At 29.7% G+C, this 22,412-nt stretch overlaps 3 protein-coding genes across 3 annotated transcripts in view; 1 reads left to right on the top strand and 2 right to left on the bottom strand.

The window, feature by feature from the left end:
- LOC123301674 (sine oculis-binding protein homolog) overlaps positions 1 to 13,056 on the top strand; it is an 88,172-nt gene extending 75,116 nt beyond the window's left edge. Inside the window, exon 3 of the mRNA XM_044884522.1 lies at positions 11,542 to 13,056. Coding sequence (XP_044740457.1) covers positions 11,542 to 12,980 — 1,439 coding nt within the window. The 3' untranslated portion in view covers positions 12,981 to 13,056. The remainder of the gene's footprint in view (positions 1 to 11,541) is intronic.
- A 5,195-nt stretch (positions 13,057 to 18,251) lies between these two features.
- Positions 18,252 to 19,568, bottom strand: LOC123300660 (guanine nucleotide-binding protein subunit beta-like protein 1). The gene is made up of 2 exons (XM_044883267.1): positions 19,280 to 19,568; positions 18,252 to 19,216 (listed from the first exon to the last, which is right to left on the bottom strand). Exons 1-2 carry the CDS (start codon positions 19,433 to 19,435, stop codon positions 18,413 to 18,415), a joined length of 960 nt encoding a protein of 319 aa, XP_044739202.1. The 5' UTR covers positions 19,436 to 19,568; the 3' UTR covers positions 18,252 to 18,412.
- Positions 19,569 to 20,238: 670 nt separating this feature from the next.
- LOC123301261 lies at positions 20,239 to 21,494 on the bottom strand. Its single transcript, XM_044883996.1, has 3 exons — positions 21,399 to 21,494; positions 20,473 to 20,539; positions 20,239 to 20,396 (listed from the first exon to the last, which is right to left on the bottom strand). Exons 1-3 carry the CDS (start codon positions 21,492 to 21,494, stop codon positions 20,239 to 20,241), a joined length of 321 nt encoding a protein of 106 aa, XP_044739931.1.
- Positions 21,495 to 22,412: the final 918 nt, after the last annotated feature.

Genomic DNA, 22,412 nt, shown 5'->3' with positions numbered 1-22,412 from the left:
AAATAGCAGTACTTCTCCACTATTTAATGGATGTTATTATACATATAAACCTTCCTCTTGAATCACTCTATCTATTAAAAAAAACCGCATCCGTTGCGTAGTTTCAAAGATTTAAGCATACAAATGGACATAGGGACATAGGGACAGAGAAAGCGACTTTGTTTTATACTATGTAGTGAAGTAGACGTTTTTTATTTTTTAATCTATAGAAAATGGAGCAACATTATCGAAAATGTATGCGTTCATTCAACATTTGCTATTCACAACATATTTAAATTAAAATTTTTAATGATTATAATTAAATAAAAACGATATCTATGCCAGATTTTTTCAAAAAATTATTTTATACGTATAAGCAATTAGTAACATGTAAAAAATTCAGATTTTTATCTATACATTGCCTTAAACCCGAACAAACCTTAACACCACTCAAAAAAGGAAAGTTCCATGAAAAGTAAACCGCATTTTAAATTAAATTTATAATCCTCAACATCATATCATTTTAGCTATAGAAATAATGTAAGACGTTCAATTATTATAACACGTATATGAAATATTCCAAGGTATACTAAGTTTAGTCCTAAGTTTTTAACGCTTAAAAATATGGTATAGGTGTTCATAAAAGCATCTAATTAGTCCATTTCGGGTTGTCTGTCTGTCTATCGTCTGTCTGTCCGTCTGTCATCACGATTACTCAAAACGAAAAGAAAATCTAAAATTTTTAAAGCGTCTTAGGACGTAAAAAGTGAGGTCGAGTTCGTAAATGGACACATAGATCAATTGGGTCTAGTGGTAACCGTTAGAGGTAGAAGGAAAGTTTGAAACATTTTTTCGTAAACATCACTGTTTACCCGTGAGAGCGCAAACTATGCGCAAATTGTATAGTATGTATTATATGGGAATGTCAGTTATATATGTATATATGACATGTATGTATGAGTAATGTGAGTAATCAAAACTGTCTATACATGGTATTTCAACAATTAACTCAGTCAATTGCTTGTTTTCACTTGTTTTTTTTTAAGAAATTTTGTGTCAATTATAATTCTAACGTCATCGGGACATAATTTGGCATCAAGAAGGATTTTGGGAATTGAAAGTTAGTTAATGAAAAAAATTGACAGATAAACGGTGGGTGGGGGAGGGGGTTTGGTCTACGCAAAGTACAAAACTTTGAATTTTTACTTTTGTATTTTTTTATCAATTTTAAGCAAAAAAATTCAAGCAAATAATAATAATAAAATTCTTGGAAAACTAAAAATGCAATATTTGATTTTAAGAAAAATGTGTTATTTTTCAATCTCTGAGCTAACATGAACTCCTGCTTAAAATGAGCTCCTGCGCAACGATTTTTTTTTTTTTTTTGGGAATGAATTACCATTTGATTTAATTTAGTTCATCTACCAGTCTAATTGGAAATTGGAAAATTATATCGTCTTTTATTTATAAATCAAAAAAATTCTCAAGATACTCGAGAAAGTCGAGAAATCCTGATCAATAATTTTCGTGTCTCGAGAAATAAATAAGTTCAAGAAACCAGAAACTTTAATATCCACAAATAATTTCTTACCGTGTAGGATTTTTATGAAACAACAGGCAGTTTCCTACTTTGCCTAGTGTTTAATTCGACCCTGTCTATCCATAGACATGGAAATTAATTAATTTTTAATTATTAAAATTTGAATATACATCATACATATAAATGTCCGGTCATTTGATTCTAAAAACATTGGTAGGTACATACATGTGTATCCAATTCCATATAAACTATCATTATTTCTCTATTCACTCATATGTTTTAATATTATAAATAATTATCTCATTTTCAGAGAAAATTGAATCTAATATTCCATATATACGTTTACCATAATAGAGGGTTTTCCATTTAGAGTGTCCGAACTTAAAACTAAATTAAATAATTTGTAAAGGTGATCACACAAAATTTATACAAAACGGTGTAAGTCAAAATATCAAGTTGATTCATTTAAATTTTCTGCAAGATTTCTTTTTTAACTTGACCTATACGTGAAACTTGATAAATAAATTTAACCTAGGAAAATGCTTCAGACGAAAAAAGTTAATTTCAAAGGAACACATCTTATACAGGTATTGTGTTCAATTTATCTTTTCTGGTTCAATTAAAACTGGCAAACATTAGATGAACACTTTAAATTGGAAAGTTGGTTCTTTATAAAAACGCAAAGATTTTTTTGCCAATCGAATAGTTTAGACAGTAATTGATAGAAAAAATTCCATATAAGACCCTCTAAGAAGCTACATATAATCTTTATAGAAAAACATACCACTTTTATTGTAAAAATTTTTTCGAAAAATGCCTAGATTCCACAGAAAACATACGAAAAAACAATTTTTGGGGAAAACTTTTCAGTCCGTTTTTGCCTAAATTGTACGGTTTGCGAAAAAATGTTTCAAACAAAAACTGTTACTTTTTTAATCAATAACAATTTTCTGTTTTAAAATATTCAGCTATCTGCTACCAGTTATGGAGTAGAGTCAGCTTTTCATTGAGTCTCGAAATCTGGGTCTAGTTTGATGTCTGCGTAAGATGTGCGCTTATAGACCCAACATTTTTCGCTGGAAGCATTTTTATCTATAAAAGTTATTTTTCGAGTTTCAAGCAAATATCAACTTAAAAAAGTACCCTGTACGTTAAAGAATGGCAGTTTTTATACCATGTATATATGAAATATACATAGTATATTAAGTTTAGTCCCAAGTTTGTAACGCTTAAAAATGATGCTAGGAAAAAAATTTTGTCATAGGTGTTCACTAAATCACCTAATTAGTCCATTTCCGGTTGTCCGTCCGCCCGCCCGTCCGTCCGCCCGTCCGTCCGTCTGTCTGTGGACACGATAACTCAAAAACGAAAAAAGATATTGAGCTGAAAATTTTACAGCGTACTCAGGACGTAAAAAGTGAGGCCAAATTCGTAAATGAGCATCATAGGTCAATTGGGTCTTGGGTCCGTAGGACCCATCTTGTAAACCGTTAGAGATAGAACAAAAGTTTAAATATAAAAAATGTTCCTTATCAAAAATTAAACAACTTTTGTTTGAAACATTTTTTCGTAAACATCACTGTTTACCCGTGAGGGCGCCAATTGGGCGGAAATTTTATAATATGTACTATACTTGATTATCAGTTATGTATGTGTCACATGTTTGTATGTGTAATGTGATAAAAAAATCAACACTGACTATGCATGGTATTTCAACAATTAACTCAGTCAATTGTTTGTTTTCACTTGTATTAAAAAATGTTTTCATATAACGGCATGATTTTTAAAAAAATGATTTCATGAACGGCAGTCCAGCAACGATCCACCAGGTAAGTTGGATGAAAATAGAATTTTTAATTTGTAGTTCCAACCATCACTTTGTGATGGTCAAGCGTGGCGGTCACTCGAATTCAGTTCTTTTGCCTGATTCCAAAACTTGACCAACGCGCTTAAAAAAGTTTTCACTTCAAGCAATCAAAATTATGATATGTCATATAAATTGTTAAATTCAAGTTTAAAGTTCAGACACTCTTAATAAGACACCCTTTATTTGGTTATTATTTCTAACTAACTTTTCACTATAACTACTAGAGAGTCGGTAGGTATTGTTTTATAACCAATCTAAGCCCCTACAGGTATTTTATTTCGTTTGATAATTGAGTAGGTATACCTGCCAACATACATACATATATGTTCATTACCTAATATGTATTTTAATACCAGTTTTTCATTAGTGAAAATATAAAATTTCCATGAAAAATTTCATATTTCCTTTATTAAATGTAAATTCAATCGAAATATTTAAAATATGAATTTTTAGGCAATTTTTAGAACAACATAAATTGTCAGAATTTTGAGCAATTCTACATAAAAATTTTAAGATTGAGATAAAATTATTTTTTTGTTTTCAGATATAACATTTTCCTACCATGTATTTGAAATATACCAAGGTATACTAAGTTTAGTCCCAAGTTTGTAACGCTTAAAAATATTGATACTATGAACAAAATTTTGGTATAGGTGTTCATAAAGTCACCTAATTAGTCCATTTCCGGTTGTCTGTCAGTCCGTCGTCGGTCCGTCTGTCATCACGATTACTAAAGAGAAAAGAGATATCAAGCTGGAATTTTTATAGCGCAACATAGGTCAATTGGGTCTTGGGTCCATAGGAGCCATCTTGTAAATCGTTAGAGATAGAACAAAAGATTAAATGTAAACAATGTTTCTTAATATTAAACAACTTTTGTTTGAAACATTTTTTCGTAAACATCACTGTTTACCCGTAAGAGGACAAATTATGCGCCAATTGTATACTATGTATTATATGGGAATATCAGTTATATATGTGTGACATGTATGTTTGTGTAATGTGACAGAGTAATCAACACTGTCTATATAGATGGTATTTCAACAATTAACTCAGTCAATTGATTGTTTTTACTTGTTAAATTTGATTTTTTTGCTATATTAATAACAAATGAAATTTACAAAATTTAAAAAACTTTCGACAAATGCGGTTTTTCTCATAACTCTCTCTAAACTGAACCGATTTTCTTAAAACATAGCTAAGAACACTACCCATTAAATTACTTTTCAAACAAAAAAATCACACACACACACATAGATACGGCATAAACACTAAACTTATAACACCCCTCCTTTTTCGTCGAGGTTTAAAAATAGATATTCCTCAATTTTATTCATTCAAAAGCTTTTAGATCATTTCACAGTGACAGATTACAGTGTACCATTTTTTCGATTATAACTCAGAAAGTTCTGAAAAGTTGGTATTCCAAAGTTCACTTAAATGAAGGGAACTTAACTTGGCTATTCATAGACCTTTTACTCGACCATTCGTAGACTATATACTTTTTTATATTTTATATTTTTTATGATATTTTGTATTTTAAAAAGCATTTATTTATATTATTTTTTACCCGACTGAGTAACGCAAAGGAGTGGTAATGTGTTAATCAGTCTTTATATGTGTGTTAATATTGGCACCGTGTGAGTTTTTTTGGAGGCGTTTCCATGGTAACGATACACTACTTTAATTATAGAATTGTATGGATGCATATATAATTGTATGGATTGGATTTGTGATTTACATTGAAAATTTAATATTATTGTCTTACAAATTTAAATAAATAATTATGATAATTTACATTTGAAAAATAATATTTGTCCATTTTGATTTCTTTTTTTACAATTTTTAATGCATTAAGTTTAATTAATTAGTGTTTTTCAATAATTTTAATTTGACATTTTCTATAACATTAACGTGTAAAGAACTGCAAATTAGTCATAACAGCGTCTTTTATCGCCAAAATTTTCACTGGAAGCGCTGGCATCGATTTTATTGTCCCAACCATGACTACGCACACAGCGAATAGTGAAAACTTTACAAGTCGAAGCATAAAGGGCGTAAAGAGACTTACGCTGTTATTTCATCCAACTCCTCAAATTTTGTGAATACTTTAAATAATAAAATGATTGCAATGATTTTAATTTTCAACTATAATAAATAATTTCTGAAATATCCAAATAAAGACATTAAAATAGCCATTGCATCGAATAACACACAAACATGTTATAAATTTAACTTTTAAAAGTTCAGTAATAACATACTCTGATGACTGTATGTACGCTTGCATAGGATATTTATATGTATGTAGTAGAGAAGTATCGTGAACATGATATCGAATTACAAAAACACTGTTGAAACGAAAATAAACATGATTTCAAAACCAGAGCAATATGCCTTCTGAAAGTAAGTGAGTTCTTTTCTAAACACAGATTATTTTATTATGTATTTCATTTGATTGTAAACTCTACTTCTTTACATTTAATGCATAAGTTTAAGCATCATGTAATATTAATTCTATTTTTAGTTATAAATTTATTCTTACGTTTTGTATATTTCTTAATAAATTCGAGATTTGTTTTAAAACCGTTACACGTTTTCCATTTCATTCTAATAATAAAAGCATAATGAACTTTGAAGTACATTTTTTTTTATTTGTAAAAAGCGAAAAATTTGTATGGGTGAGTTACCGAGTAAGAGATGCTGTGGTTGTTGAGACATGTATCGGAAGGTGATGGCATAGGACCGACATGTTATCATTTTGCCCCAGTGTCAGACTTCTGCCTCGCAGAGTGTTGAAAAGTAGATCACTTTTGACTAGAACAGTTTGGCGATCGAATACTGTAGTTCCAGGCCCGTGCGCAGGAATTATTCAAGGGAGGGGTTCAAACTTTTGTTCGCCATGCTAGGCCATAAGGTCGGTAAAAACAAGAAATTCTTTTTTCAAGTAAGAGAACATTTAATTAGGTCAAAATGTGATATTCAGTCACTGTTTTTCAATAAGTGAATTCTGAAAAGTACAGACAAAAATGCGATGTATATTGAGCGAGGACTAAATCGTTTAGCCGATCTTCAAACATTGTCGATCTAAGGTATGTTTTGAGACGACGCAAGGTTGAAAAGGAGCGTTCATTCCATCATATTTCATATACAGAATGTTCGATTTACATCTAGGCATACAAATATCACGAGTTTGACAGAGTACATGCGTTAAGCAATGCATCTAAGTAAGAGTTATTATAGGTGTTATATGAAATTGCAAAAGTGATTTGTATCTTGGCTATCTGTTCTAGTTCATCTATTCAACTAAGAAACTCCCATTCTCCAAGCGTCTTACAACTGTCTCAACGCATATCGAAGCTTCAACTCATGTATATAATATCTCTCATTTAGATGCATTGCTTAACGCATGTATTCTGTTATACTCGTGGTATTTATATGCCTAGATGTAAATCGAACATTCTTTATACCTACTTGGGAAAAAAATAAAATATAAGCCGATCTAACCTTGTGCAAATATTAAATAACTTAAATTACCCTTTTTTCTGTTAAAAATTTTTCGCTGAGTAATTTCAATGCGATTAATAACTTATCTTAGCACCTTTCGTATTTTACAAGAGAACAAACAAAATTTTTTTTGTTAAAATATCAAAATACACACTTCAATTGTACAAAATATATGAATTTAATATTTTCTAGGTAAGGTTATATTTAACCTTACTCGAATTCAATTATTATTATTTTTTGAAAAAGTGAAATTAAATAAGATACAAATAAATGATACCCAAAATTAATTTACATGAATAATAATTTCTTCATATTATTCATAGATTCCCTCGAGTCGAATTTGAACCATCGACGTATGCATTACTATTGTTTTTAGTGTCATAAGTCTACAGCTTAACCAACTGCGCTATCTATGCTTGTTACATTCATGTCATAAAACTATGGTACATTTTATAAAAATGAATGAAGTTAGTAACAACAATCTTCATGTAGTTGGTTCAATCACATATGGACTAGACATGATAGATATGCGATCATAACAACCAAATACTATATTTAAAGCAAAAGCAAAGAAATTGTCTTTTAATTCATCGATTCACGATTATATATTCCAACTTAGTACAATTTTATTTTCCATCAATAAAATGCATGACTTTAAACTAAAATCAATCTCTTTCATAGAAGTAATGATTTTGTTTATTTAACTTTAGTGATTTTGTATCAATTAATTCATATTTTAAATTCAATCCCATTCTATTGTAACTACAAATCTTTAGCTGTGCTTGTTCCAATCGTTAGGCAATTGTTTGAAAATATTTTTACTTTATTTACTTTACTAATATGATATACTTTTTTACTTTATTAATATGAAATTGTTAATTTCGGGATGAGATTGTCATTATTTTAATTTTTTTTCAGTGATTGAATTCTGTTAATTATTATTTAGAGTAATCAAAACTTGTATACAAAATTTTGACGTTAATTATTACAAAATATGGAGGATATAAGATATGAAAAATTAGAATATATTTTAAAAATTTAATATAAAAAGTATATTATAGTTTTCATTATACACCAACGCTCTTAAACAAAACCTTGGCACTTTTATAATTATTATTAAATTCTCATCTGTCTTCAAAATAATTCATTTTTATTATTTTATTATATAGAGTGTTTAATCTTTAATTTTAACGAATCCTGTCAGCTAAGTCGGTAAACATTTAATTTAAAATAGGTTGCAATGTATTTATTACGGTCAGATGTTTACGATTTCTTAGAATCTGCATGTTCTCCAATAAATATGATCGATCTGAAGAAGAAAAATTGCATATTATATTAGCTAACAAAAATGTCCGTGATGCAAATATTTACAAAACATTGTGAATGAATATTTTCATTAAATTATACCGCGTGTGTCTGAAAAGTTGGGAAGGACAGTACTACATAATACTTCTAACTAAATAAATCCACTACACATTCCTCAAATTCATATTTTAAAATCCATTCTTTTAACAGTCGAGGCTCATTATTGGGAAGATTTGAGTGAGTCTAGATTTATATGGGCTCCGACTGTTAAAGTCGCTGTAAAAAGTACTGGACTTGTTTCTTTCTTTTCAGATTGTATCTAAAGCAGTCGGGTTTTTTATTTTTTTTTAGTTATTTACTTTATCTTAGACTTTTTAATGCCGCAGAACAAAAAAATCTCTCTAATTATACTTTATTAAAACTTTTAAAACAATTAATTGTTTCTAATTAAATTTAAACATATAACTTATATATATTTTTGTTACGCCCTTTTAATTTCCTTTATTTTGATACCCTACTTGAAAGATTTTTTTTATTAGCGTATTACTATTTCGCTCCAAAAATTCGCCATTTTGTTTTGTTTTTTCAAACACCTATCTAAGAACACTTGATAATACCTTAAATGTTGAAACCTATTGAACCGTTTGGAAGAAGAGAGGTTATAAATAAATTTACAAAGAAATATACACACATACATACATACATACAAACAAACATACAAGATACGCGCGAAAAACATAACCACTCCTTGACAGTCGGGTAATAAAAGAAAATGAATATCCACCAATTTGAATTTCGGGAAAGCAATTTTAGAGACTATTTTTCTATGTAAGAAGTTGTCCAGCAGGCTTTACAAAGTCTCAACACTGATGTAATCAGTAAGTTTTTTGGGCGTGGGCTGGTGGCTTATCATAGATGTAGAACGTTCAAACATAGCAACTTGAACAACAAATTTTGTTAGTACAACCTTTCCCAACCTTTTAGAAACACACTGTATTTTTAATTTTCGCACATGGAATAAATTCATACATTTGCATTTAGCAAATAAATTGATTTTTGAAAGATTTATGATAATACACTCGGTATAAATTATAAATAAAGTAAGAAAAGAACAACATATTTTAGAAAATCACGGTATTTGTTTAAAATTTTCACATTTTAACACGGAGTATTATTTGTTTATACAAAGTAATTAGATATCAAGTTTGGGCTATTTTGGGAAATCGACAGACAGGCACCATGTTTTTATTAATGTCTAGAAATATATACCTCACGTGTATATGATTAAAAAAATATTTTTATGTTCAGATTTTTAAACCATGTATATATGAAATATATCATAGTATATTAAGTTTAGTTCCAAGTTTGTAAAGCTTAAAAATATTGATGCTACGAGCAAAATTTTGGTATAGGTGTTTATAAAATCACATAATTTTCGATTGTCTGTCCGTCTGCCTATGAACACGATAACTCAAAAACAAAAAATAATATCAAGCTGAAATTTTTACAGCGTGCTTAGGACAGTTTGTAAATGGGCAACATAGTTCAATCGGGTCTTAGGATGGGTCCGTAGGACCCATCTTGTAAACCGTTAGAGATAGAACAAAAGTTTATGTATAAATAATGTTCCTTATAAAAAAAATAAACAATTTTGTTTGAAACATTTTGTCGTAAACGTCACTGTTTACCCGTGAGAACGCAAGTTATGCGCAAATTGTATAGTATGTGTTGTATGGGCATATCAGTTATATATGTGTGACATGTATGTCTGTGTAATGTGACAGAGTAATCAACACTGTCTATACATGGTATTTCAACAATTAACTCAGGCAATTGTTTGTTTTCAATTGTTTAATTTTGATTTTTTTCTCAGTAGTTTTATCTTTCAAATTTTTTAAAACAATTTAATATAACACTTAATAACAATATTTAATTCGGTTTTATTTTGAAGTGCAGATTCAAATAATGTTGAATTTAACTGCTCGCCTGATTGAATGACCTTTACTATGTTTTAAGTTCTATTTTCACAGGTGTAATCAGTCCAGGAGAACCTTTTGCTACACCTAAAGTATAATGCATGTTTTGTCTTTGATTCTAAGCCTGGGTCCCATTTTTCATCTCTATATATACCTTGGACACGAAGTAGGTCTTCGATGTAAAAACTTTTCTGTCGCGATATTGTCTAAATATTCAGATTTGCACTTAAACACATATTTATATCTGATCTACAATTTTCGTTTAAACTAATTTTATGCTGACCGTTTCGCTGAAAATCGCGAAAAAATCGTTTTTGTGACATTCGACTCCGCGTAAAACTTTTTACACATCTCGGATCAATGAGGACGGTTTAGATTTCATTTATGATGGTGTTTTGATCAATCCTACCAATTTTCAATTTTAATTTGACCGGATAATACAATATATTTCATCTTCGATAACATACTTTGAAGACATAGAAATTGTACTCTGACGGTTTTGAAGACATAGAAAATATACTCCAACTCTAACAGTTTACAAGATGAAATTTTGCGAAAAATCGTATAATTTGAAAAATAGACAAATTTTGAAAAGCTGTATATCCGAAACTATAGGTCCTATAAAAACCGGCTTGATCTCAAATTGTTGCAAATTTAAAATAAATACTACAGTTTTTGATGACAAACCAGTCCTTCCAGGTCAAAATCGGCCAAAACTGAAATATTGTCAAAATTTACAAGATTTTTCTTATTTCGACCTGATCCGTTCGTTTGCCGAGGTCGAAAACTTGAATTTAACATTGCCTTTACATTGCAAACAACATATCAAAAAAGCAAGTGTACCTGATTTGATGCAACGGTAACCCCCTTTTCATGTTCAATTTAATTGAATCAGAAGGAAAAACATTGATAATTATGAAAAAAATTGTACGAAAAAAATAACATTTTTTACGTTTAAACTTTTGTTTAAGATTTAGATTTACAAGATGGGTCATACGATCTATGTTGCTCATTAACGAACTCAAAATCACTTTTTACGTCTTGAGTACGGTCAAAAAATTTCATATACGTACCGTGACATTTCATGATGTTAAGGGTATTTTTTTGGATTGGATACTTGCATTCGAATTTTTTTAAAAAATGACGCACTACGGTAAAAACCTGCATCTCATTTATCCCATTAGGGAAATATAATTCCAAAAAATGCTTTCTTATTATTTGTCTATATGTTAATTTAAGGAGCTCTAAGAACATCTTTTTTTTCTATACCTTCAGGCTAAACTATTTCTTTAGAAAATTTCCCATTTTTCTGCTAATATGTTTCCACAAATAAAATTTCAAAATATTTAACGCTTGTTTTTTTGTTTCAGATAAATTGAATAAAAAGACAACGGATGTAGGTATTTGTGGATGGTGTAACAAACAACTTCCAAACGACGTAGGTCAAGCAAGTGGATCATTTTGTTCGGAGCTATGTTTTTCACAATCACGACGCGCTTCATTTAAAAAGAATAAAACGTGTGATTGGTGTCGACATGTGCGACATACAGTCAGCTATGTAGACTTCCAAGACGGTGCTTCACAGTTACAATTTTGCTCGGATAAATGTTTAAATCAATATAAAATGCATATCTTCTGTCGAGAAGCACAAGCTCACTTAGAACTGCTACCACATGTTCACGTACCAAATTCAGAAAATGCTGTTCAACAAGGTTTAATTACACCAGATTTGTGGTTACGTAATTGTCGATCGCCATCGAATGAAATTCTATCACCTAGTCCTGTATATTCATCACCACCACCTTCAACAAACCCTCCGACCCAAACAACAACCACTACTACTCCCTCTACAGAAACCCCAATAAAACCACCTCAACAAACGTCGCCCTTACCTTTAATTACGGTCGCTCACCCCTCAAAACTAATGTCATATCCAGAAAGAATTGAAGATCTCCGTGTAGAACGAAACAAATCATCAAAATCAACGAAAAGGCGGCGAAATTCAAATTGTTGTTCCTCGGCAACCGTAACATCATCAATAAAAGACTCACCAGCAACCAATCATAATAATAATAACAACCATCCCCAAGATCTCTCGGTACAATCAAATTCACCAATTCGTACGAAACCAGTACCGGACGCCATACCGATTATGCATGCAAACTTGAATGGTACGGTAATACCGGAAAATATTCCACCACCAAATAATCCAACACCTGGGCCTGGACCCAAGCATTTCGTACCGCCACCGAATTTTTTCGCTTACCCACGTCCGCCACATTTATTTCCCGAACCACCACGCTTATTTCATCCTAATATGTTTCCACCTACGATGCCTCAATCATTTATACCTCCTGCTCCCCCACCCAGGCCACCATTTCAATCAATTTTACCCCCTGTTACGGTGCTAGTACCATACCCTGTAATTTTACCAATTCCTTTACCAATACCGTTACCGATCCCGATAGGTGATTTTCTTAAAGCGGCTTCTTCATCGTTAAAAAAAGAAAATTTAACAAATAATAATACGGCAGCGTCAACACCTGCACCAGTGAATGAAAATAACAATAATGTAGACGAAAAAATTAATTTAGATACATCGGAGGAAACGGAAACAGATACCATAGAATGTCAAAACGATGAAAAAGCACAAATTGATGTGGAAAATAATGAAAATTCTCCTGCATCAGATACAGCCTCTACCCTTTCCATGAGACCATTACGAAAACGAAAACGATTACTAACAACAAAAGATACTACAAAAGAAATTAATTGTAAAACAAGAAAAATCAAATATTTGTCTGTTTGAAATGTTGAAAATCTTTAGTGCTATCAAAAAAGAAACGTACGTTACTTAATTTTATTTTGTTTTTCAAAAAAACATAAAGGCCAGTAAAATTATATTTACATTTTTATTATGTACCTACCTTTTTTTTTTTTAAAAAAAACTTAAAAATTGTATATATATTTCTCAAATTATTAATATTTTCGTGTTTTATATAGTGAGTTTTGTTACTTTTATGTTGGTATAATAAATAAAATGAAAAATCTTTATGTCAACAATATTATTTTTTTATTTTAAACTTCCCGCTAAATGATGACGTATGATACATCAAACGCATGAATCACTGTACATAAGCTGCTATGGAATTATTAAATTCAAAAGAAAACCCTCTTTTTATGAGAAAACCCTTATAGAAAAAGATAGAACGTTTTACCCCAATTTTTTTGAAAAATAATATCGTTAAAATGTCAACCACGATTCTTTTGTATTTCGTTATTTTTTTACATCTGTGAAAGTATAAAAGTCCCGGTGCGTACTTACGTAAGAAACATCGCATCATCACTTTCGTTCCCTTTAACTCACTTATCTAGGATTAATTTCGATGCATTCCAGTGCTCTATATATAGTCCAGTAATTCTATGAAAATGGACTTTTTCGATGCTACCCAGAAACAAATAAATAGGGTATATTGAAACATTCTTAAAAACGTACTAAAGAAAATACGGTTTTTTTTAATTAAAAAAAATTGAATATTTTACGAGAAAATCGCAAAATACCGTCAAAAATTTTAAGAACGTATTTCTTTTGATTTTTAAATAAATGACTCCGTGTGTGGTGAACAGGTAGCCTTTGTTGAATAGAAAATGAAGTATTTTTGCAAAATTTTAAAAAATTGAAAATTATCTAATTTATAGTGAAATTACGCAAAAAGAAAAGGTTTTTTCGTACGATAAACGTTACAAATATTGATTCATAATTTTTCATTCGATAAATTTTTTTATTATCGACAACTTTCTATCGAAACTTTTTTCTGTGGGATGTTTCGTAACAGTATTTTCGACTTGTATGAATTTTTATACCATGTATATATGAAATATATCAAAGTATACTAAGTTTAGTCTATCTGTTCGTCCGTCTGTCTGTCTGACAACACGATAACTTAAAAACGAAAAAGATATCAACCTGAAATTTTAAGTGCATGCTCACGATATAAAAAACTAAGTCGAGTTCGTAAATGAGCAAAATAGGGCAATTGGGTCTTCGGTTCAAAGGACCCATCTTGTAAACCATCAGAGATAGAACAAAAGTTTAAGTGTAAAAAATTATCCTTATAAAAAAATAAACAACTTTTGTTTGAAACATCTTTTCCTAAACATCACTGTGTACCCGTGAGAGCGCAAATTATAAAGTATGTAATATATGGGAATATCAGTGGTGTCTATGATACGTTTATATATGTAGATCTCTATCAGTGGCTATCTTTTTTTACTTTGATGAAAAAAACGATTGCGTAATCAAGACTACCTATACATAGTATTTCAACAATTAACTCAGTCGATTGTTTTCAAAAACTATAGTACGTTTTTTAAGAATGTTTTACCGGACCCTAGTCATTGGGTCGTTTGTAGACTTACTGAACTAATAAGACTAAATGAACTATTAGGAATATTAAATTGAAAAAACAAATTGAAGTAACAAATTTTCCAAAATATATTTATGAAAAGAATTAAATACAAGTCTTATAAAAATACAGTTCAATTGATTAAACTTTGTAAATATCTTAAACCTGTCTAGAATAAATAAGTTCGACCATTAGCTGCGAATATTGGCTCAAATAAGCAAATAGTTTTATATAAAAACACATTAACTATTCAAAGTCAAAAACGAAATTAATCCTAAAAACAAAGTTTTCGAAAACTTATGATAAAAAAAGTCTGACCTTATACTACTCCATTTTCCTTGATCTTATTTTTTTTTATTGTGTGTGATTCGTCTTTTGTCTTTCTTCGTGGTTGGCGTGGAGAATTAAAGAAAACACGATTTATTAATTTAAAGATCTTTCTCTTATTTTAAAATTTTTTAAACTTTTAAGCAGGCGGGCATTGTTTAAAACCCTATATTTAATAGTCAGAAAAATAAACGCGCAAAGAGGATCTCGAAAGAATTAAACTGAAGCAAGACTAATTTACCTTTTGTTCGCTATGACGTCTGGAACAAAGTTAAAGTTAACAGTTTTATAGTAGCGTTTAGCTAATCATCATTGCTTAGCCTCTAAGAAGTGCCACGATACCCGCCAGGATAAATATTTGAAAAAATTAGTAATAATAAAAAAATTTCATGCTCGGTAATCAGGAATGTTGCTTTACTCTAGTTATTTCGATTTTCGTAAGTAATATAAACTAGCTCGGAAACCTGCGGAACTCCGCTCCCATAGTTACCCACCGTAGCCCGTGGCTAAAAACAACAACAATCAAACAAATTTCGTAGAAAAGTGGTCAAAAATATCAAAAGTTGTTAAATGAATATTAGGAGAACATGTATTGAAATAGCAATTATAATATGTGAGTATCAGGAGGGCAACTGAAAAAACTAACATGTTTGCCTAATAATTTTTTGAGTATTATATGCATAGAGTATTAGGAGAGCATCTGTAAAAACATATTTGCCTAATAAACATGTTTTAAAAAGATAATTTTTCGTTCAAATTTTTTCCTAAGCGGTACATTTTTAGACCGTGAATACATTTTTTGGCAAACCTAGACATAATAAGATGAGAAAATGAGGGGTGATTAATGGAATTTGATAAAGGAATAAGGAAGATAAGAGTAGGACAGAAATAGACTTGCTAGAATAATAATATATAAGATGATATAAAATTATAAAAACAGGAAAACATAAGTTCCTCTTCATTTTAGTTAGTCCAAAATTTATTAAGTCTAATGGTTTCGTATCTTTATGTTTAAGATAGCACCGATTTTATTAGTTGCGGTCGATAAAATTGCACGTAATATGGATCAAAGCTCTCGATGGGCTAAACTCATTTTGACATCAATTATGTAACCATAAAAATTAAGACGCCATGTAAGTGTGTTTTTTTTTTAAATTAGTACAAACACCTTTACAAAAATAAAAAATTAATTTTAAGTCAATTAAAAACGAAATGAAAGTAACATGATTATTGGTATGATATGAATATTATCTAAAATCTCCCACTAAATAAATGTATCTACCACACATCTTCTCCAATTATTTAACTTGTATAAAATGGAGCAATCAATCGTTATTCTATCTTATTTATATGAATTTTAAAAACACAATAGACAGGAACACATTACATATTTTTACTTTTATTTAAATAAAATGTACCGAAGATATTATTGATTTTGTACTGGGAAATCTTATACAATAAATAAAATCAGTTATCAGTTCATTTAAAAATATTTTATCATTTTTACTTTGGGAGTTGGTAACAAGTTGAGGATATATACAGCATGATTCTTTTTTAAGTTAACATGCTTGAAATTCGATAAATAAATTTCATTGAGGAAAACGTTTCAAACAAAAAATGTTAGTTCCAGAGGCATCGAATTCGATTAAAGTTTTCAGGTTAAATTAAAACCTCACTCTAATTCATAAATGACAAACATTAGATGAACGCTTTAAATTAGAAAGTTGTTCTTTATAAATACGCAAAAATTTTTTGTTTGAAAACATTTTTTGTAAGACAGTAATTGATAGTCGAAAACTAGCTTTTTGTGAGTTTGTTCACTCAATTTGAACAAAAATGGTCTTTATGGAACAAACCACTTTTATTGGATTTATTGAAAAAATTTTTTCGAAGAATTCCTAGATTTCGCAAAAAGAATTATACGAAATAACAATTTTGATACGGGAAAACAATTATGGGTAAAATTTTTCAGTCCGTTTTTGCCTAAACGGTACCATTTGAGGAAAAATGTTTCGAACAAAAAATGTTACTTTTTTAATCATCTATCAATTACCAGTTATGGAGTAGAATGAGCTTTTCATCGATCTTGAAAACCTATGTCAAGTTTAATGCCTGCGTAAGATAAGCGCCTACACACCCAACATTTTTCGCTTGAAGCATTTTTATCGATAAAAATTATTTTTGGAGTTTCAAGCATATGTCAACTTAAAGCACAGATACCCTGTATAGTTCGACGTGTGTGGAATAAATTCACATGTCTTGATCTTCGAGTCGAAATTTCAAGGTTGTCACCCCGAACTTTGATTTAGTTTTTTATTTAAAAGTGTATCAATTTAGGTTCAAAATTTCTTGAAAATTTTTTCGTTTTTTTAAGTTTTAGCGACGTCTTTTAGACGGTATAAGATTTAGAATAAAAAGAAATGCCGCTTATATACTCTACTGCCATCAACTCCCAGAGTGTTTATAGTATGTAAATTTTTGTGAACAATACGACAATTAATAAGTGTCTTTGAATGATGGGTAAGTAAATCATTTATATATTATTTATGTCTTTTCGTCACTTAATTATTACACTTGAAGTAACAATAAAAATTAAAAATAATAAATAAAAAAAATTTTATATTTATTGTGTGCAATTAATCGAATTGAGAGTGTATTCCAAGACATCTAGCGACATTTTAATTGTACTATAAGAAGTAATGATAAATACAGGGTTTTAAGAAATAGAATAATCTTTTAGAATTGATCTCTCGTATAAAATAAATAGTCTCTCAAAAATCGGTTTTTCAATCAATCTTAGACTAAAATCATAGAGCTTAGAGAATAGGGCCCAAAATCACGAAAATTCAGGAAATATTTTTAAATAAAGTGAAGAATTTTATCGAAATTGGAAACAACAATTTCTTTTTTTGAATTTTTTCAAGAACTAAGTTATCTCTTTGCAAAAAAATGGAAAAATTACAAAAACTTTATTTCTTCGGAATTCGATTTAAAAAAATTCGATACATATGAAGATTGATCGAATATTTTGTATCGCATCTTCCGGAATCCTTTATGAAGTATATACGATTTTGGAGTTATTTTCGACGATGGCTCAAGAACGTCTTGTCGTCGAATGTACTGCATTTTTGATTTTTAAGTCTTTTACGGTATAATCATCATAAACAACGAGACAATAATAATTTTGAATTTTTTGACATTTTCCAAGCGTACCGGTGAAATGCCAAAAATCATGTATCGGGAAAATCGAAAAAATTGTATTGCTTAAAGTAATAAAAATAAACAAAAAATTTTAAATACTTTAATTTATATATTTTTTGATAAACTTCTAAGATATCCAGAGAGAGAAATAATTTTTTATATTTTTTTCGAGACGTTAAGGAATCTCATGTTTGAAGTCATTATTTTGTGTTTCTTATATTTTAAATTATACCCCATATTTATTTCAGAAAAACAGCCATTTAAAAAATTAAATTAAATAAATAAGTACTCAATAATAAATGCAAAATTAATTATTATACAAATCCCAAAGACTAATTTGTGCGTCATTACCAGCCGCAGCCATTAATTTAACTTTCCAACTCGAGACAGGACGATCAGAGAATGTAATATCACATAATGCACCTTTATGTTCTGTTAGAACAGCTAATGGTCGTAAACTTTTCCATGAATATATCCGTAAAAATCCATCCCAACCACCCGAAACAAAAACTTTACGGTCGGGACGAATTTTTACAACATTACTACCATTATTTGTCATCGATAATTCACATTTAAGTGACAAATTTAACGATCGATCCAAATTAAATACTTGTAAATAATTCGAAGAATTTCCACAAATTCCGCGATAATTTGCAATATCAAAATCCATCGATGTTAAAAATTCACGTAATTTTAACTGACTTAGCGGTGTTTTTGATGATTTAGTATCCCATAATAATAAATCGCCTGATTCGTAACCGGATAAAATATAATCGTTTTCATTAATATTTATATGTTGTAAGCACATTACATTACCAAATTTCGAATCGGCATCGGGTACAAAAGATGCAACTTTGAGCTTTGACATAAAATCATAGATTTCTACAGTTGAGTTACTTTGATTTGTTGCGATATATTTATCTTGTGCTAGAATTGTACGACAAAACCCAGGTCCCGATTCTAATTTATGTAATTCCTTATATTGGCACTCATTTTCCATGTTCCATACGGTAATTTCACCCGATTTTAAAGTGGTTATCATCTTATCATCTGTATGTTGAATTGATAACAGCGAATTACCAATAAAAATTTTATTTAGAACTCGATTCGACTGTAAATTAAAAGTATTTGTGTTAAAAATGTGTATCAAATAAAAATATGTTACGTAATTTACATCCAAACTCCAGATATAGAGAAAGCCTTTTTCAGTTCCGGCAAGAAGACGATTTGGTGGCCTTGTTTCAGGTGTTGGTGGAAAACATAAACAATGTATAAGACCCACATCATTTTGTTTTAGGGTAAACACAGGATCCGGTGGTAGCACAGCCATTATATTTTGTATTATTGTATAAGAATTAAAAAATCACAAGAACTTGTTTACATTTATAATATTTAAATAAGGTTATTTTGTTATCTGTCAACATTACACGTGACCACTGAGTTCAAATGTTCATTCACTGTGAAATGCAAGTAAAAAAGTGATAAAAAAATACTTGACAAACGTTGTTTTATTTACATTTTGAAATGCCATCTATGAATGAGTTTGTTAAACAACAACAAACTTTGTTTAGCGCTTTGAAAGATACGACGTAAAGTAAAGAGAAAGACAAAGACGGAAGATTCCGATAAATGATGTCATATGACGAGATAATTTAAACACATATGAAAAATATTTATTACTCAAGATTTCGCTTTCTAAAAACTCAAGATCTTCTAAAATTAGGATACAGGTTTTTTGAAATATTAATTAAACTAAATACTACCTTTTTTTATTCATATTAGCGTTCTTATTCTTAGAACTCTACGATTTTATTTTCTGGATTCTCATAAGTTAATTGAGTATTTCATAAAAAAACCAGTTATTCGTACAATAATAAAAATTTTGATGTTTTAATTTCACTGCATACTTGTGTGAAAAGGCGTTAATCTAAGTTCTTCAAAATTTATAATTTTTAAAAATTCGGAAAACACCGGTGTAAGCCTTTTAATAATTTTTGATAACGATTATTCAAGATAAACCATATTTAATAATTAATAAATAGTTATACAAAAATACTTTGAAAAAGACCAATTTTCAAATCGTTCCACATGGTATCTAAAAGTCTAAAATAATTATAGTCTTAATCGATCTAATTAGTTTGTATTTTCGATTTCGAATTGTTTAAGATTTAATCCTTCAATTGGAGATGTTTTTGATGAATTATTATCACATCGTTTTTCTTCGTATGCTTTTAAATACTTTCGAAACCTGTGAAATTTTTTTATTTCTTCGCTGGTAGGAGCTATTTTTCCTGCAATTGTTATTACATTTTTTTTAATAAAATACTATAGGTTTATACTAATTTAGTTCAGGAAAATCAAGTATACCATTTTCCGCTTCACGTTGTACAATTATGATGCAGGTCAGCATAAGAGTTGTCGTACATAAAATAAGCTGAACAATAATTTCGATTATTATTTCGCAAACAATGTAAAATAAACATTTTAATGGCCTATTTGTCCAAATCCAAAGAAATATTTCATAAATCCACAAAAACACCTTCAAAACAAATAATGAAAAACAATATTTGAAGCTTTTGGTTCTAAAATTAATTTATTTGGTGAATTTAATTTCGTGAGATTGACCCGTATAGTTTCGAGGCATTTATAAAATGCGTCTCAATAAAAAGAAGAGGCTTTAATTTGAAAATAATGTCATTGGCATCCGTTTTTCGAATCGCGACATCAAAGATACCTCGGTAAATTTTTAGCAGTCGCAATTAAGAACCTTATTTATGAAATATTGTTTCAGAAGTATCCGGTCAAATAAAACCAAAAAATATGAGTGAAGGTACAACAATTCGCACCCAGCTCAAAGTAGGTAGGATTATGTTCAAAACACCATCATAAAAAAGATCACCACCGTTTTTGTGATCTTTGAACCCGAGTAAGTTTTTTACAGGTATCGGATCGATATGAGGACTTTTTAGATTTAAATCAAAATGGTGTTTTGAACAATCCTACCAACTTTGAGCTGGGTGCAAATTTTTGTACCTTCGGATGTTTAATTTAACCGGATAAAAAATTATTTCTATAGAGCATTATTTATAGAAAAGTCTACGCTTTTCGAGATATGTTTGCAAAAATGTGGAAAACCAACATTTCACCACTTCTGACCCAATACAATAATATATGAAAAGCCGTTTGTAATTTTTAGGGCTATTGTGTATTTTCTTTGATTAATGTAGAGAGAACTTTTTGAATTTGTGAACCCCTCTGTTGATTTGTTTATAAAATATAAGACTAAAACTTACTTGGAAAAATGCTTCAAATATTCGAGGCATTAATATACCCATCTGTAAATTATCTGATGTTTGGTAAGTTTTTGGTAAACTAAATTTTGAGAACATGTCGATTTGCATAATTTTTACTTAACCCCTCCAAAAAATTCCAATAATGAAAATAATTTCAAATTTACTCCCCTAAATTTTTATTAAACTTTCGTTTTATGTATTTATTAATTACAAAATAAAAATTTTGACATTTTTTCTGATAATTTATTTTGGTTCACTTGATCAAAATTTCAAATAACTTAATTGCATTTTGAGAGCATCATGGGTCAATTGGGTCTTGGGTTCGCAGGCCCATCTTCTAAACGGTATCCATCTTTATGAGTAGCATGACTGTTTCTACAAGTTAGTATAAGATGTGAATAACAAAAATTTTTGAACAAAAAACTGTTATTATTACTTTGCATTTTCACAGTATTTTTATAGCGAGTGATTTGGAGTGGAGTGAACGGAGCCCCAAATTTGGTTTTGCCCCAGGGCCTTTTCAGCTCTACTTTCGCCCCGCCGCTAATTCAATCTACCCATGGATTAGTGAATGGCCTTAATCACAGAGTTAACTAAAAAGCCAAAAAACCCATAGATACGTGCCACCTCGACCCCATTAAAGACATGGCCAACCTGATCAGCAAGTAAACGCAATCGCTTAAGAAAAATGCGAGGTTTAAGAAAAATGCCAAAAATCCACAAACCCGTGCTAACTCGACGCCATTAAAGACGAGGCCAAAATGCAATACCATTACAGAGATATGGACATAATTACAATTTTCGAACTTAATTAAAAAAAAAATTAACTTACAAACCACTTACAAAGTTTCAAAAGTATGGTATTACTATTAATCAATAAAAATCATTATTATTAATACGTACTGTGGTCTAATTCCTACACCAAAATTTAACTCTTCCATAATCTTCCCCTAGAACTTTAGCAACAATTAGGTTTTACCCTTTATTATACGTTATATGGTTCAAATAAATCAA

Source organism: Chrysoperla carnea, chromosome 5, assembly GCF_905475395.1.
Source record: "Chrysoperla carnea chromosome 5, inChrCarn1.1, whole genome shotgun sequence".
In the NCBI taxonomy this organism is placed as follows: domain Eukaryota; kingdom Metazoa; phylum Arthropoda; class Insecta; order Neuroptera; family Chrysopidae; genus Chrysoperla; species Chrysoperla carnea.
This window is presented reverse-complemented; position numbering and strand designations above follow the sequence as displayed.